This window comes from Protopterus annectens, chromosome 5.part0 (assembly GCF_019279795.1).
Source record: "Protopterus annectens isolate FY-2018-M chromosome 5.part0, PAN1.0, whole genome shotgun sequence".
In the NCBI taxonomy this organism is placed as follows: domain Eukaryota; kingdom Metazoa; phylum Chordata; order Ceratodontiformes; family Protopteridae; genus Protopterus; species Protopterus annectens.
The window spans coordinates 462,372,935-462,388,402 of NC_056735.1; the positions used below are offsets into that span (position 1 = coordinate 462,372,935).

The 15,468-nt window shown below is 35.7% G+C and overlaps 1 protein-coding gene across 9 annotated transcripts in view; it reads right to left on the reverse strand.

Moving 5' to 3' along the window:
* The window catches only part of DMD (dystrophin), a 9,298,038-nt gene that overhangs the window by 3,898,386 nt on the left and 5,384,184 nt on the right, over positions 1–15,468 (reverse strand). For all 9 annotated transcript variants that reach the window (XM_044072398.1, XM_044072396.1, XM_044072400.1 and 6 more), the window contains one exon: positions 5,185–5,332. In XM_044072398.1, coding sequence (XP_043928333.1) covers positions 5,185–5,332 — 148 coding nt within the window. The remainder of the gene's footprint in view (positions 1–5,184; positions 5,333–15,468) is intronic.

Here is a 15,468-nt window from a genome sequence, read left to right on the forward strand (position 1 = left end):
TTAGGAACTACAAATTACAAAAAATTGTATATTAATAACATTTATCTTGTCTTTCTTCTCACAAGAGTACAAGATGTATTTCTCAGTCTCCGTTTTAGCTAAGTATACATCTATGCTAAAGATAAATTCACACCTATAGCAATGATTCTTGCAAGGAATGATGCCATCAAACTCTCATCTCCCCAGTAGAAGGCATTATGTGAGCAGATGTACGAAATGCATAAATTAGCAAAATAAGCAGCTATAAGTAATGAGAAATGGCAAGCTGCACGAGGATCAAAAGAAAATAAATATACTGTCAAGTTTTTACACTAAAAATAATAACTGCCATATTGCAAGTTTCAAGAAAAGCTCATTAAAAGTTAAAAGAGTCAATTGATTTCCTTGACCAGTCTTAATTAGCATGACTATTGCAACGATTCAAATATAAGTGAGGCTCTGACTTTTATTGTTTTTTTTAATGAATAGATTAAGTTATGTATATGTTTCTGATGCAGTCTGCCATTTTCATTAATCATTATATGAGAAAATGAATGAATTAATGCATGAGTGAATGAATAAATGAACAAAACAACACCAGTATAGTAACATCATGGGGTGTTACTGGGGGTATAGACATGTTATCAGATGTGAGACAAGCAAGTGATATAGAATAAAAGATGTCTGATACCATGAATTCATTGTAAACATCACATATAGAATGGGACAGCAAAAAATATATGTAGTTTCCCTCTCACTCAAAAAAACACTTGAACGCCGAGTCACTCACTCCCGATCTCCCAGTCACAATGAATGACCATATAAAAATATAAAATTGTTGGTTTATTAAGCGTTCTTTAAATTACATCTTAGTAAACATTTACATTATCAGTCAGCACGCTTCCACACTGTGGTAGGAATCTGAATGTGAAAGATAACATTGTGGATATAAATATATAAACTACAATGTATCTTTAAACTTTTAAACAATGAAGTAGTTGTACAAATATTTAACCAACAACAGGGTTGAAAGCGTTAGCACGTGACTTTGTAAGGAGTTCAAATTGAGTGCCTAGATGTAATAATGTGTATTTTGATTTTACGTTTGTATCTGACGAAGTTGAGCAAAGTAAGGTGTACTCGACGAAAAGTGGATTTTGAATAGAAAGCTTAATAAACCAACAATTTTATATTTTTATATGGTCATTCATTGTGACTGGGAGATCGGGAGTGAGCGACTCAGCGTTCAAGTGTTTTTTTGAGCCAGTGGTTTGAGCTGTGTTTTCATTAGTTTCCCCACTCAGCTGTGCGTGCAAGTTTTTATGCTTCATGCTTCAAGGAAACATATTCAGTAAAAAAAAAAAAAAATAAAAAAGCACCTGAACTGGTGTCCCATTTATCAAGTTGTGTCGATATCATTTTACCGTGGTCTAAATTCACTGTATGGATCCTGAGTAGCAATGGAGTCTAAGTTTAACTAATAGTGAAAAGGGACAGGAAAAGCATATATGTATTCATATATATATATATATATATATGTATGTATACACACACACATATATATATATATATATTTATATATATATATATGTATGTATATATATATATATATATTTATATATATATATATATATATATATATATATATATATATATATATATATATATACATATACTCACACACATACATGTGAATCTATATCTATATCGATCTATATTTCTATAAGTGCTCCTTTTCAGGGCTGACTCTTGAGCACTGTCTGGTTAAGTGACCTAATCTGAGTCACGCAGTAGGCAAATGAAGGTAGAAAAAATAAAACCCTGTACCTGAGGTACAGAAAAAGCACATTAATAATCTCTGAGCCTTAATCCTCAGCATTAACTGACCGACAAAATGTATGTGTAGAATTATGAGCACACACACATATATAAATATGTATATATTGCTCAATCATGTTGTGTTTTTGTAATCATCTTTTGATCCACATTTCTTGTAATGAAGTTCAGGAATAGGTCACAGACTTCTGCTCTTCGTAGCAGTTTCACTGTGTGTACATGATTGTTGTGCACTGTTAATGGAATTTTTACTTTTCTCTACTGATTAGTATCCTCAGTCATACTTCTCAAATATACAGATTTTCACAGAATGTCCAGATTTTTGGTCTGTTTTTAATAAAATTGTGGTTTTCTGGCAAATTAATGGCAAATCATAAAAGAGTGAAATTAGAAAATAATGACAGGTATTTGAGTTACAGACTTCTTACCCTTCAGAAAATTCATGCTAATGCAAAACCTTTTAGTCTATTAACAAGTTTGCAAGAGCAGTACTTAAATATTGTCCCTATTTTGGGGCCTTTATCACACTTTTATTTATGGCTTTGTCCAGATTTCTTGCTCTAAGAGCTCGAGAGGTATGTCCTCAGTATATGTAAGCAAGAGGGTATTGATTATTCTTCCACATGGGGTACAAGTGCCCCGCACTATCCAATATTCTTCAATCTTATACACCCCCCAGACCCCTCAGATCTTCCCACCAAAACCTTATTTCCATCCACAAACCCAAGCGCCCTGCTGGTCAACTTCTACTCTCCTATTCCCTAGCTAAAAAATGGAATGCCCTACCCTCTACTTTAAGGACATGTGACAACCTACACTCCTTCAAAACACAGCTCCATTACTACCTGCAAACTCAAAGAAAATGTAACTGTTCTCTTTATTCTTCACCACCCAAGCTCTCATCCCCGACTCTCCTGGCTAAACTTCCATACCTTACTAATTTTCCCCTATCCTTCTTCATTAATGTAACCAACTTATTTGCATCCTCCTTTGCTATATGCCTCCCTTCCTCCAGGACAATCCTCATTTAACCATCCTATTTCCTTAATTATTAACTACTTAAATATTGAAAGCTTTTACCAGCTGTCTGTGGAACTTCCACCCAATTTTTGTCTGTAAAACAAATAATTTTTTGCTTATATCTTGTTTATGTATTTTATTTTATTACTTGTACTTTATTGTAATGTCACTATTTGAATTGTAACATTGTTCTGTGGAGCTTTTCTCCCCAGGCCTCCACTGAAAGCGGGCTCTTGAGCCCAGTGGACCACCCCGGTCAACAACCGGAATAAATAAATAAATAAATAAATAACTAAATAAATAAATAAATAAGTGTTTTGGCCTCTGAAAAGTTTTTTTATTTTAGTTTTTTGTATTTTTGACTGACATTTTGAACAGTTAAGAAGACAAAACTGAACTTGTCATGTAATTATTTGACTTAGCATAGAAGAAGCTATATCAAGATCGATTTTATAGAGAGTTACTGACTTTGTCCTTTTATGACTGCAAAGGGAATCTTCTTCCAGAACCTTGGAAGCAATTGTGTAATGTGGCTATCCTTTTTTCTATTAATAATATTTAGTTTCAGAATTAGGCTGCCTGATCTGCTTTAGATCTGCCATAATGGTATTCTATACTTAGAGGTTCAAAGGTTCAAAGAAAATCAGACTAGACATTGTTCTACTGACCAGTCAGAGGTTACATAACCTAAAAGAAACAAACTATAATAACAGCTCTTGAAGCCATTCTAAATAGTTCAAGTTTTCCTAGTCTGTAACTTACTGGGTAAGAAATCATTTTACTTTTTCATCTCACTTAAAGTAGCTTTTTAAAAAACTAAGAAATGCAGCCCACAAATCAGATAATATATAAAGTAGCATAAAATGATTTTTCTACTGTGAATATACTTTCTTTCATGCATTCATTGATTCATTCATTGTGACATTCACGCTTAATCTGATTCAGGGTCATATTGAAACAATTCTGTCCAGGCACTCACTTGGTGCAAGGTAAAGAAACTAATCCTGAATGGGAAATCAGTCCTTTGCTTGATGCACACAGAGACGCATGCGTACACACAAACACACACAAAGACAAATGCACACTTGTATGCATAGAGGTTCCCCAAACATGCACACATGCTTACATTCACACACACACACACACACACACACACACACACACACACACACACACACTTACACTCCCACCTTCCCCGCCACACACACACACACACACACACACACACACACACACACACACACACACACACACACACACCCTACACTCATACACCAACACACACACACACACCCTACACTCATACACCAACACACACACACACACACACACACACACACACACACACACACACACACACACACACACACACACACACACACACACACACACACACACACACACACACACACACACACACACACACACACACACACACACACACACACACACACACACACACATTAGTTAACCATTTTAGCTTTCTCTTTAAATTAAATGGGTAAATACAAGATGGTCAAACATTAATTTTGCCCGCCATCTTCCTTAGATCCTTATTGATATTTTTTATGATTCCCCCATTTATTTTGTTACTATAATTGATGCTCTTTGCAGCATGTCTTATGGTGCTACACTTACTGACATTAAAGCTGAGGTCATCACTATTGCACCAGGTGTTTATTCTGCGTTTATATTACCTCATCAAAATTTTACTGCATCGAAGCAATAAATATTGAACGAGGATAAAAAACAAAATACAAAACAAAAAAAAACTAAAGGCCGTAGGCAGGGGAGCAAGCACTCCCCCCCCCCCCCGTTACTTAAATATACCAACTCCGAGACTGCACTACATTGAGGTAAATGGAAATCTCCCCCTACAGAGATTACAGAGATACACACACACACACACACACACACACACACACACACACACACACACACACACACACGTGTGTGAGTGGACTGAATTTACTGAAGGTGTAATTCAGGGAACCATGGTTTACTGAAAATAATACATCAAAACCTAAACCAATGGAAAGTTGGGACCAGGACAATAATGGACTTAAACCCCTTTTGGATCCATGTTAAATTCCATGGACTTGACTCTTTTTATCACATCCCCCATATTTTAAGAAGTAGCTTTCAGATCAGAATAATCAGAGAGTGCTGTATTATGTTAGAAATGGTAAAAGTTGAGAGCATTAATTAACGTTTGTATGCTTCAAAATAATATGCCCCTGGAAAATCTACTCACTGGGTATGGCAAGATATGTTTTAAGTAAAGTTTTGTTTTAGTAAACAGGTATGTTTTATTTCTCTCCTCTGTGCCTACACTGCAGCAAACATTACCTTCACTTTCTCCAGCGATTCCTTGAGTTGCTGTTCATTACCAGGTTCAAGTGGGATCTGAACGATGCTGTTCGCTTCCTCCAGCCAGAAATTAAATTCGTTAAGATCTTCTTGAAATTCTGATATGATGTTGGTTTCTTTCTCAAGCCTATGGAGAAAAAAAAGAGAAAGCTATTTCTTTAACTAAGCATCAAAACTAATTATTTCAAAGTGAGGTATATAGTAACATCATACTTCAAAATTAATGAAAAAAATAATACTTTGAGTATTTTGTACACCATGCACATACAAAGTTTTTTTAATGTCTTAGACTTTCAAAACTGCAAGTACTGCATTTATGATAAGTATGTCTCTAGCTTCTAAAAAGTGTGTCAAAAGAAAATAATTTCAAATAATTTGACAGTGTGCATCTAGGTTTTCATCTGGTGTTGTTATGAAGATTTCGTTTTCTGCATTACCATGATGCAAGGTGAGAAATGTGTTTGACCCACATGAGATAGAGAAGGCATTATCACCCCTTGCACAGAACTGGGCAATGCTCTTCAGTGGTCTTTGGACTGTTATCACCCCTTGCACAGAAATGGACAATGCTCTTCAGTGGTCTTCAGACTGTTATCACCTCTTGCACAGAACTGGGCAATGCTCTTCAGTGGTCTTCAGACTGTTATCACCCCTTGCACAGAACTGGGCAATGCTCTTCAGTGGTCTTCAGACTGTTATCACCCCTTGCACAGAACTGGGCAATGCTCTTCAGTGGTCTTCGGACTGTTATCACCCCTTGCACAGAACTGGGCAATGCTCTTCAGTGGTCTTCAGACTGTTATCACCCCTTGTACAGAACTGGGCAATGCTCTTCAGTGGTCTTCAGACTATCACCCCTTGCACAGAACTGGGCAATGCTCTTCAGTGGTTTTCAGACTGTTATCACCCCTTGCACAGAACTGGGCAATGCTCTTCAGTGGTCTTCGGACTGTTATCACCCCTTGCACAGAACTGGGCAATGCTCTTCAGTGGTCTTCGGACTGTTATCACCCCTTGCGCAGAACTAGGCAATGCTTTTCAGTGGTTTTCGGACTGTTATCACCCCTTGCACAGAAATGGGCAATGCTCTTCAGTGGTCTTCGGACTGTTATCACCCCTTGCACAGAACTGGGCAATGCTCTTCAGTGGTCTTTGGAATATTATCACCCCTTGCACAGAACTGGGCAATGCTCTTCAGTGGTCTTCAGACTGTTATCACCCCTTGCACAGAACTGGGCAATGCTCTTCAGTGGTCTTCAGACTGTTATCACCCCTTGCACAGAACTGGGCAATGCTCTTCAGTGGTCTTCGGAGTGTTATCACCCCTTGCACAGAACTGGGCAATGCTCTTTAGTGGTCTTCAGACTGTTATCACCCCTTGTACAGAACTGGGCAATGCTCTTCAGTGGTCTTCAGACTGTTATCACCCCTTGCACAGAACTGGGCAATGCTCTTCAGTGGTCTTCAGACTGTTATCACCCCTTGCACAGAACTGGGCAATGCTCTTCAGTGATTTTCGGACTGCATACCCTACTAACTACCAATGAACTAGGAGCTATCAACAATCTTCATTAGGAAAAATGGTTTGCGTTTTGGCTGCTACTCCATTAGGAGTACTTGTTAACTAGATGGACATGGTAACAGTGCCAATATATTAACAATAATTTCTAACATAGAGAGCTGCAGCTAGGTCAATGAAAAAAAAGTAGAGCGTTAATTAGCGTTTTTGATGTAGGTCAAAAATCAAGGCTATTAGAATGAGAAAGCATGATTATGTAATCTAACATGTTTTATTTGTCTTATTTTTGAGCCATAACTTAAACCTCCATACAAAACAAGATATAGTAGTTCCTTCAAATCCATTAACCATACAGATTTGCCATATGCACAGCATCTATAATAATTCCTTTGCATATTCCAAAGGAGACAGTGTCAGTGTGAGGTTCATTTTCAATAATCTACAAACCAATAAATAATGTTAACATTATTATAAAGGCATCTTTATTCCTTGCCACAACATATGACCATGAACATATAGTTACTTTGGTTTAGATCTTATGTATCTTTCTCTGCAGCTGTCACAAAGATATATTACATTAAAAGATGACCAAGTATGTTCCTAACGTCACAGAGCCATCAGTTTTAAAAGATATAGCTCTTCAGGCTGCGTCCTCCTCTGGAGACATTAAAATAAGGGAATGTGAAATATTACATTTAAAATCACATATTCCACAAAAGCTTAAACATTAAGAAGACATGTGTATCTTAAGCATTTAAGCCATTAAGCCGTAATGGTTAAAGTTTCCATTTTACCTGGATGCATTTGCTTGCTTTATTTTAGATAGAGAATTGCAATGTAAGTATGTTTGAATGTGCTTTTCAATTTCTGGATTATAGATCCTCCCTGAAATTCTCTATGGAAAGGGGTATGGGAGTTTTAATAAATATCTTTTTGTGTATTAGGTAAATAGGTTAATACTAGGTTAACTGCACTGAAGGGCTATTGTAAGCCAAGCCAATAACCCATGGTCAGAATCAAACTGTGTACCTTGTGTCTGTGAGGCGGGGACCTTAACCACTATGCAAAACCTACTACTAACAGAGATATACTTCGTTTTGTATTGTTTTATTCCACTTATTACCACATTTAACATATGTATTTCATCTTAAACAGCATGCAGTTGAGTAGAATGCACTATGTAAGACATGATGCACAGTTATACAGAATAGTTTCTAGTGCATCTGGTGTTATTAGAGACAGGCAGGTTTAAGAAAGAGACCTAACAGTAGATTGAACTACTGAAGGGAAGATCACTGGAAAAAGGTAAACAAATGGCATGCCTAAAGCCTGTGCTGCAAAGTGAAACAATTCATTTATTCACCATTTTCAGATTACTTTCTTAATTAAGTTAATCCAGTTTAGATTTTTCGAGGAACATTTCATGCATCAACACTCAAAGGCTGTAAAACAGATTAACCTAACGCTGGATGGGATGCCAGACCACTGTGAGATACACATATATATACATACAAATGCATACACATAAGATTAACAAACAAAAAGTATTTGGTTCACTGAATTATTTGATCCTGAAAAAGACAGCTGCTGATTAACAGCATATGGTTGCTGCTCTTAGATAACTATTAATTAGGATAAGAAAGTATTCAGTTTCCTATCAGATTTTTCATTTTAAAAAATTTCACAAAACTTATTTGTTTCAAAGACTAGAAAAGTTTGGGAAAATTCAGCATTTTGATTATAGTTTATCCATCCTCACTGATAAAAAATCAGATATGAAGAAAGAAATGAGTTCATCTAAATAGCTTCATGTAAAACACAAACATTCCAACAGCAGACAAACCACACTCGTAGCCAGAAATCAAAACTAAGTGCAGAGAGAAGCACCAGTGTGGAAACACAGCAGTCATAGTTCAAAGTATCCACAGGTAAAATAGGCAGCAAACAGCAGGCACCAGGTGAAATAAATCCAAATATGGAAACACAGCAGCCACAATTTAAAATATCAAAGGGTAAAGTAGGCAGCAAACAACAGGCATCTGGAACTCTTCTTGAAAAAGCACTTGTAATAAGTAGCATCTTCCTTGTAGAGTGTTTCTTTTAAAACAGATCAGTTTTTATTCATGGGAATTGTGTCAGAGTTACTTAAATCCCCAGCTCAGCAACAAAAGAGAAAAAACAGATATGCAATCTTAAGGACATATATTGAAGACTTAAAGGGGATGAAAATATGATGGAGCATTATAATAATCACAGCTTAGAGTTCCTCAATGCTCATTAAACATATATTCTAAATAATCTATGTGGCAGTGGTCACAGATGAAATACTTGGTTTGTGCTTAAAATAAAGAACATTTGATTTGTTTAGTGACTTCTAAGTCATTTGCTTGTAAAGTAAAATATAAGCCTATCAGTGTAACTTCACAGGATTTATCTTATGTTATGTTCTTTGTTAACACAATAAGCTTTCAGTTGCTTTTAACATAATTAGAAATGGGAGAAGTATATGGACACCTTGCCTATAGACGGAAATCATTTTGTTGTCTTTTGGCCCTGAGTTATTTGCAAGATAACTTACATGCAACGGAAGGATGGGTGAGTTGATATACTAGGTTGGTGAACTTCTAGGAGACAAGACACTTCTAGTATATTATGGCTTGGATATTCATGTAAAAATAAAGCTCAGCTGCAAAGAAATTATATCAGTACTTGATAGGTGAATACGAAACTTCAAAAAATATGTATAACCCCATTATATTATTTTTGATGCAATGCAAAAACATGGTAGGAAGGGAACCACCTACTATATATCATGTTTAATGAACTTGCAGTGTTAGTTAATTTTATGCACAATTCCTATTTTATTCTACTGTTGTTTAAATAGAAGCATTATATAAGTGCAAGAGGCTATTATATTACAACTGTGTTGTGTGTATAACAACTAGCAATGCATAGTGAGATAATTGCCAACTTCCTTGAAAACAGTAATGACAGTGTTTTTTTGTATTATGCAAAGGAGCTTTTTTCACTGAAGTGAAACAACCACTATGCACACTGAATAGTCATGTTTAACCTACTTAGAGCTCCAGCTAGAACAGTAGTATATTGCAGATGGATATGCAGTGATGCATATTACCTGCTGACTTTAATTTCTCTAAATGCTTAGGCTTTTAAATGCGTTGGCAGGAATGGACCCTACTCCTAAATCAGGGCATAACTGAAGTTCATGTAATCAGTTTTTCTTCAGTATTTGACATTTGATATGAATGCTTTTCACAGCAGCTGAAATGCACCCAAATTGCCTCTTTTTGCATTTCTTAGAGGAGACTACCTTCATCAGTACAATAATTAGATATGTGTGAAGATTCTTTTTATTAGTCTGGCTGCTCCTATTACAACTGGAACTCTGTTTGCAAGTCTTTATATTTTACAAATTTATAGCTGTCAGTTCATAAGACACTGCAGTCACTGGATGTAGCAATTTCAATAATCAAAGCTTTTTCTGTCTTTTTTTTCTTGAACTATAATACGTGGTCTGTTTAATTCTACCTTCTTAGCTGCTCTTATGGGGTGGTTCTATATAATCATTACTTCATCATTTTCAACAGTCTTTTGAAGTTCATGTTTCCAATGTCTCTCATCTGCCTCTGTATTGTAATACCTTGCCATATTGTTATATGTCTCAGTATACAAGCCTTCAGCCATGAGTGTATCACACATTGCAACAAGATGTATAACCATTTCTAGCTGTACACTGCAAAACCTACATTTGTCTGTATCGTCTGCATCTTCTATAAAGTTTATGAACCATCTAGCTTGCAGTCTAGTATCTTGGGCTGCCAGTATTATCCTTTCATGTTTTGGTTATAACTTCACCTCTTCTGTTCCATTTGCACAACAACTCTTGGTCGACATGTGGTTGTTCCAGCAGATCTCTATTCCTCTTAATATAATTGCGATTGTTCCATTTATCTTTTCTTTTTCCTGATCAGATTCTTTATATTTTTGCTTCTGCTTTTTTTTTTTGCTCTTTATGTTGCCACTTGGCTTCTATCCACATTTGGTTGGATTTCCATGCCTGTTTTTTTTTCCCAAAGACTTCTCCTAACCTAACCAAAGAGGTCTTCTTGGATTTTTTTTGTTCATGTTTTAAAACATTTAACATGTTTAGTTCGATGATGTCAACAAATTGATATGCAATCCTACAATCATTGACCTATATGTAGAGTCGATTAAGGGAAGACCCCCATGCCTCCTTTAGACCGAGGGATATATAATCTTGGCAAACAATGGTTCTTATAGATCATTTAATGGGTATGGAACAATTTTCTTATTTTCGTATCAAGCCTATTCAGCTCTTTTTGTGGCCAATCTCCCAAAAGCTATAACCTAAAACAGGAAGTACAAGGTGATTTATAGCTTGAACTTTATTCCAAATCCAGCAAGTCTCCTTTTAACTAGTTTTCTTCCTGATTGGGATTTTCTTCTGTGGTTTGTGTTCCTGCTCTTTCTGCCTCTGTGTGGAAATACCTTGGCTTCAAAATGACTGTGACATTTTGTTCTGTGAAACATCTTTACTGCTTTCAGCATTTAACAGAATTAACTAGTGATTTTCTCAACCATTACACTGCTTTAATTTCTCATTCACTTCTTCAAGCTATACCTGTTTTAATAAGCCACTGCTCTGAACTGACCTTTACACCTGGAATACTCATTCGAATCCTTCACTTCATAACTGATCTATCACTTAATTTTCAGTTTCATCCATTTCTCTAACAAACTGCTTATGTGATTCTGTATTAGACTTCTGTGCTTCTATTCTTTCTCGTAACATTTACCATGTCTGTGTGCATTTGCCTATATGTATTTTCAAACATTTGTGACTTTGCTTTACTATTATTAGTTAACATTTCTTTTCTGTGTATAAACTTCACCATATTATTAGTTTTCACATCTTCTCTCATGTCCATTCTTCTCTTTAATGTTGCAAATACCTGTGGCCTCTCTCTCTCTCTCTCAATATTTAATTTTTTGCTAACTTTTCTATCTCACTCAGTGTTTTGTCTACATATTGTTTTGTTTTTATTTGGCCAATTAATGACCTTAAATTGGCATCTGTAATATTTGTTTCTTTTTTCTATTTCAGTGATTTTTCTTCTCTGTATTTCTTCCCTTGCTCTTGCAGTGTAACCCCTTTTGGGGAACCCTAGGTTATCTACCTAGAAAAACAAAAACATTTTTTGCCCTCAGCTGTCCATTTCTCCATTTCCAGGTATCTTGTCTAGCTGGGCAATTTTTTACCTTTTGTGGACTATTGTTTTGTAGTGCCACAGTCTATTGAATCAGAGCCTAACACAGCAATAAGATCTCTTTCATTTTTAGAGGACTCTGCACTGGTCACTAAACCGGCCCTGGCCCTACTGTGTTTGTCATGGTTGGGCACTTTTTTTTTTTAATCCTGGGATGAGAGCACCTGGGTCCTCCTTTTTTTTCCTTATTTTTTTCATGATATATATGTCAATCTATATAAATCAGTTTCACTTTGGTGGGATTTAGTAAACAACAGGCCCACCATGTGAAGGTACCCACTTAGGCTTGAGGATGTACAAACCAAACAGTCTCTTTGTTTTTCCTTTTCGTGCTGTTCTCATCGTTCCATCCATCGCATCAGTTGAGGGCTGTCAGATGTTGTTTCAAATAAGGCTGTTTTGCATGTGTCATAAAATGCAATCACTTGCTTATTTTATCATTATAGGTTATTGCCAAAGAGGTCTAGTACCTGAAATTGCTATCAGAACACTCTTATTTGAATAAGGAGGTTGGAATATAAAAGTTCTGTTATATTTTTTGTAAAGCTAAATGACATTCAGTCAAGTTAAAGAAATAAGAAGGGCAGAAACAGCACATTTAGGATATTATCTTGAAAACAGTAGTCCTTTTTTTAAAAATGCAACACTAGAAGCTTAGAATATAACACCTGACTTATATAATTATATGAGCATTTCAATTTAAAGCAACAGGGAAAGCGTAATGGGAAACAGAATGTAATCAGTAAAAGAATATATGACAGCATTATGCCATGACAGATGGCTGCCTAACAAACTGAAATAGTTAGCGAGAAATGCTATGTTTCATTTAAGAAAACATAATTTTTCAATATAATTTTAAATATAAGTATTAAGTGAACATTTGGAAAAAAAACACATTTTCATAAACACAGATATCTTAATGAAATGATGCGTTCAATAAAAAGTAAGTTGAAATTACATGAGTTTAAAGAAATTTAATATTAAACTCATCATGCCTGAACAGATGCTTACATGCAGCATGCATGAGGAGGTGATTCATGTAATATAGTGTGAGAAGGGTATTTTATTTAAGGTAATTATTTAAGCAAGCTATTATTTATAATTGTTAAATGAGTACAAAAATGATTTTTAAAATGTAATATGAACACAAAATATTTCTGGAGTAAGCAGAAGAAAATGGCAGAAACATTATTTGTTAATATGACGAAACTACAAAGAAATGAATACATTGCGCAAGTGAGTATAGTCGCATTTGCATATGCTATCTGAGTGTGGATTCATAAAGACTTACAATGGATGCTGTCTTGCTACAGTTCTCCCCTGGTGGGAGCCACAGAATGGAGAACGACTGGTTAAGGTGCATGCAAACCCAGCAGTACTGCAGAGTGTCTAATCCTAAACGTGAATGCACTTTCCCCAAGAAATGGTGTCAACTAGTAGGAAAAGGTATACAGTCTCTGTTGATGGCATTCATCCATTCTGTCATATAGTAGTTGTGATACAGGTAAGTCCAGTGTGTATGTATGTATGTATGTATATATATATATATATATATATATATATATATATATATATATATAAATATATATACGGGTCTACTGCTTTACACTGAAAATACACTTCTTTGAAATAGAGCAGTAGACCCTACACTTCAGCGAAAGTCCACTTAAATGAAAGTGCACTTTCGCTGAAGTCTAGTTCCTCGGGCTACCCAAAAAAAAAAAAACACTAAAACATGTTTCTGCAGGGGGGCAAGCCCCCCTTTGCCCCCCACACCCCCTACTTAAATATACCTACACCAAGATCGCACTACAGTGGGGAAAAGGGAATATTCATATTCCACGCTGTAGTGTGACTGCCAAAGTCAATGTTCGAAGTTTCGCTACTTCGAACAAGTGAACTCGGTGAAGTGGGGTTTGAAGTAGTGAAACTTCGAACATATTATAGGTCCACTTCTAAATCTTGAAAGCTCACAATCTCAGAATTCAAAATACTGAGTCCAAAATCTTGAAAGATCAAAATACTGAAAACTCAAAATACTGAATTTCATAATATCAAAAGAAACAGGATACTAACACTTACTATACTCTACCAGAAGTTCATAGGTTGGTACTAGGCTATCGGCCCTAGGGCCTACACAAGCCTAGCCATAATAATTCCCTGGATATTTCTTCCCAAAATATTTACTTCCCTGGAACCCTGTCTAGCAGGGTGACTGACGTGATCCCTGGGGTGAATTTCCTATCTCCCATCCAATTGTCAAGGTTCCTTTTGGAGAGGGCCAAGAAGACACTCTGCTTGACATTTATGGGCAGTCTATTCCAGAGTCTGGGGAGTCTCTGGGTCAGGAAGTACTTAGAGAAACAAATAAAAGACAAACCATATTAGTTTGCTCCAACTACTAGCAAGGGAGCAAGCCCCCCCCTTCACCCCCCCCCCCGCTACATATATATATCAACTCCAAGATCGGACTTTACTATACTAAGTATAGAAAATTAAAAGGAAACATGACTAAGGTTACAGTAGGCAGTCATGAAGCACATAATGGAATGTTTGCCATTTTCCTCTCTGAAGTGCAATCTTGGAGTTGATATATTTAAGTAGCAGGGGGTGTGGGGATGCTTATAGTTGGAGAAGAGTAATATGTTTTGTTATGTAGTTGTGCTGGAATATTGTAAGTGTTGGTGAACTCTGTTTTTTTGATATTATTAAATTCAGTATTTTGAGTTTTCAGTATTTTGAACTTTCAAGATTTTGGACTCAGTATTTTGAATTTCGAGATTCTGAGTTTCAAGATTTAGAAGTGGACCCTATATATATATATATATATATATATATATATATATATATATATGTGTGTGTGTGTGTGTGTGTGTGTGTATGCTTGTGTCTGTGTTTATATATATATATATATATATATATATATATATATATATATATATATATATAAATATGTGTGTGTGTATGTTTGTGTCTGTATGTGTGTACAGGTATGTCTTTGTCTGTATATTCTCTATGCATATGAATGTGATTGCACTACGGAAGTTAAGTATACCATGCCAACTTTGTATGTGTGTGTGTGTTATAGTATATATGCAATTGTGTGGGTGGGTACTTCATGACTGAAGAGAGTGTGTACGGGTTTCTTTTTTGGAATCAGTTGTATAGAAATTCAACTAGATTGCTGAATTCCTGTTACTGAAACAAGTAGCTTAGAGATGTATGTGTATTACTTTAGCAAGTGCTTGGAGGTTTTATAAAATCTACTGATTTATATAAATGTTTCACACATTTTTTAAGTATACAAAGTGACTCTGAATATTATACTTGCATTTTATCTGAAATAGCTGAATTTTAAAGTACTAAATGTCTTATATTAATTTTAGTTGCTGTGTTGTTGTAACACCGATGTCTTATATTTTTAGTCTTGAATTC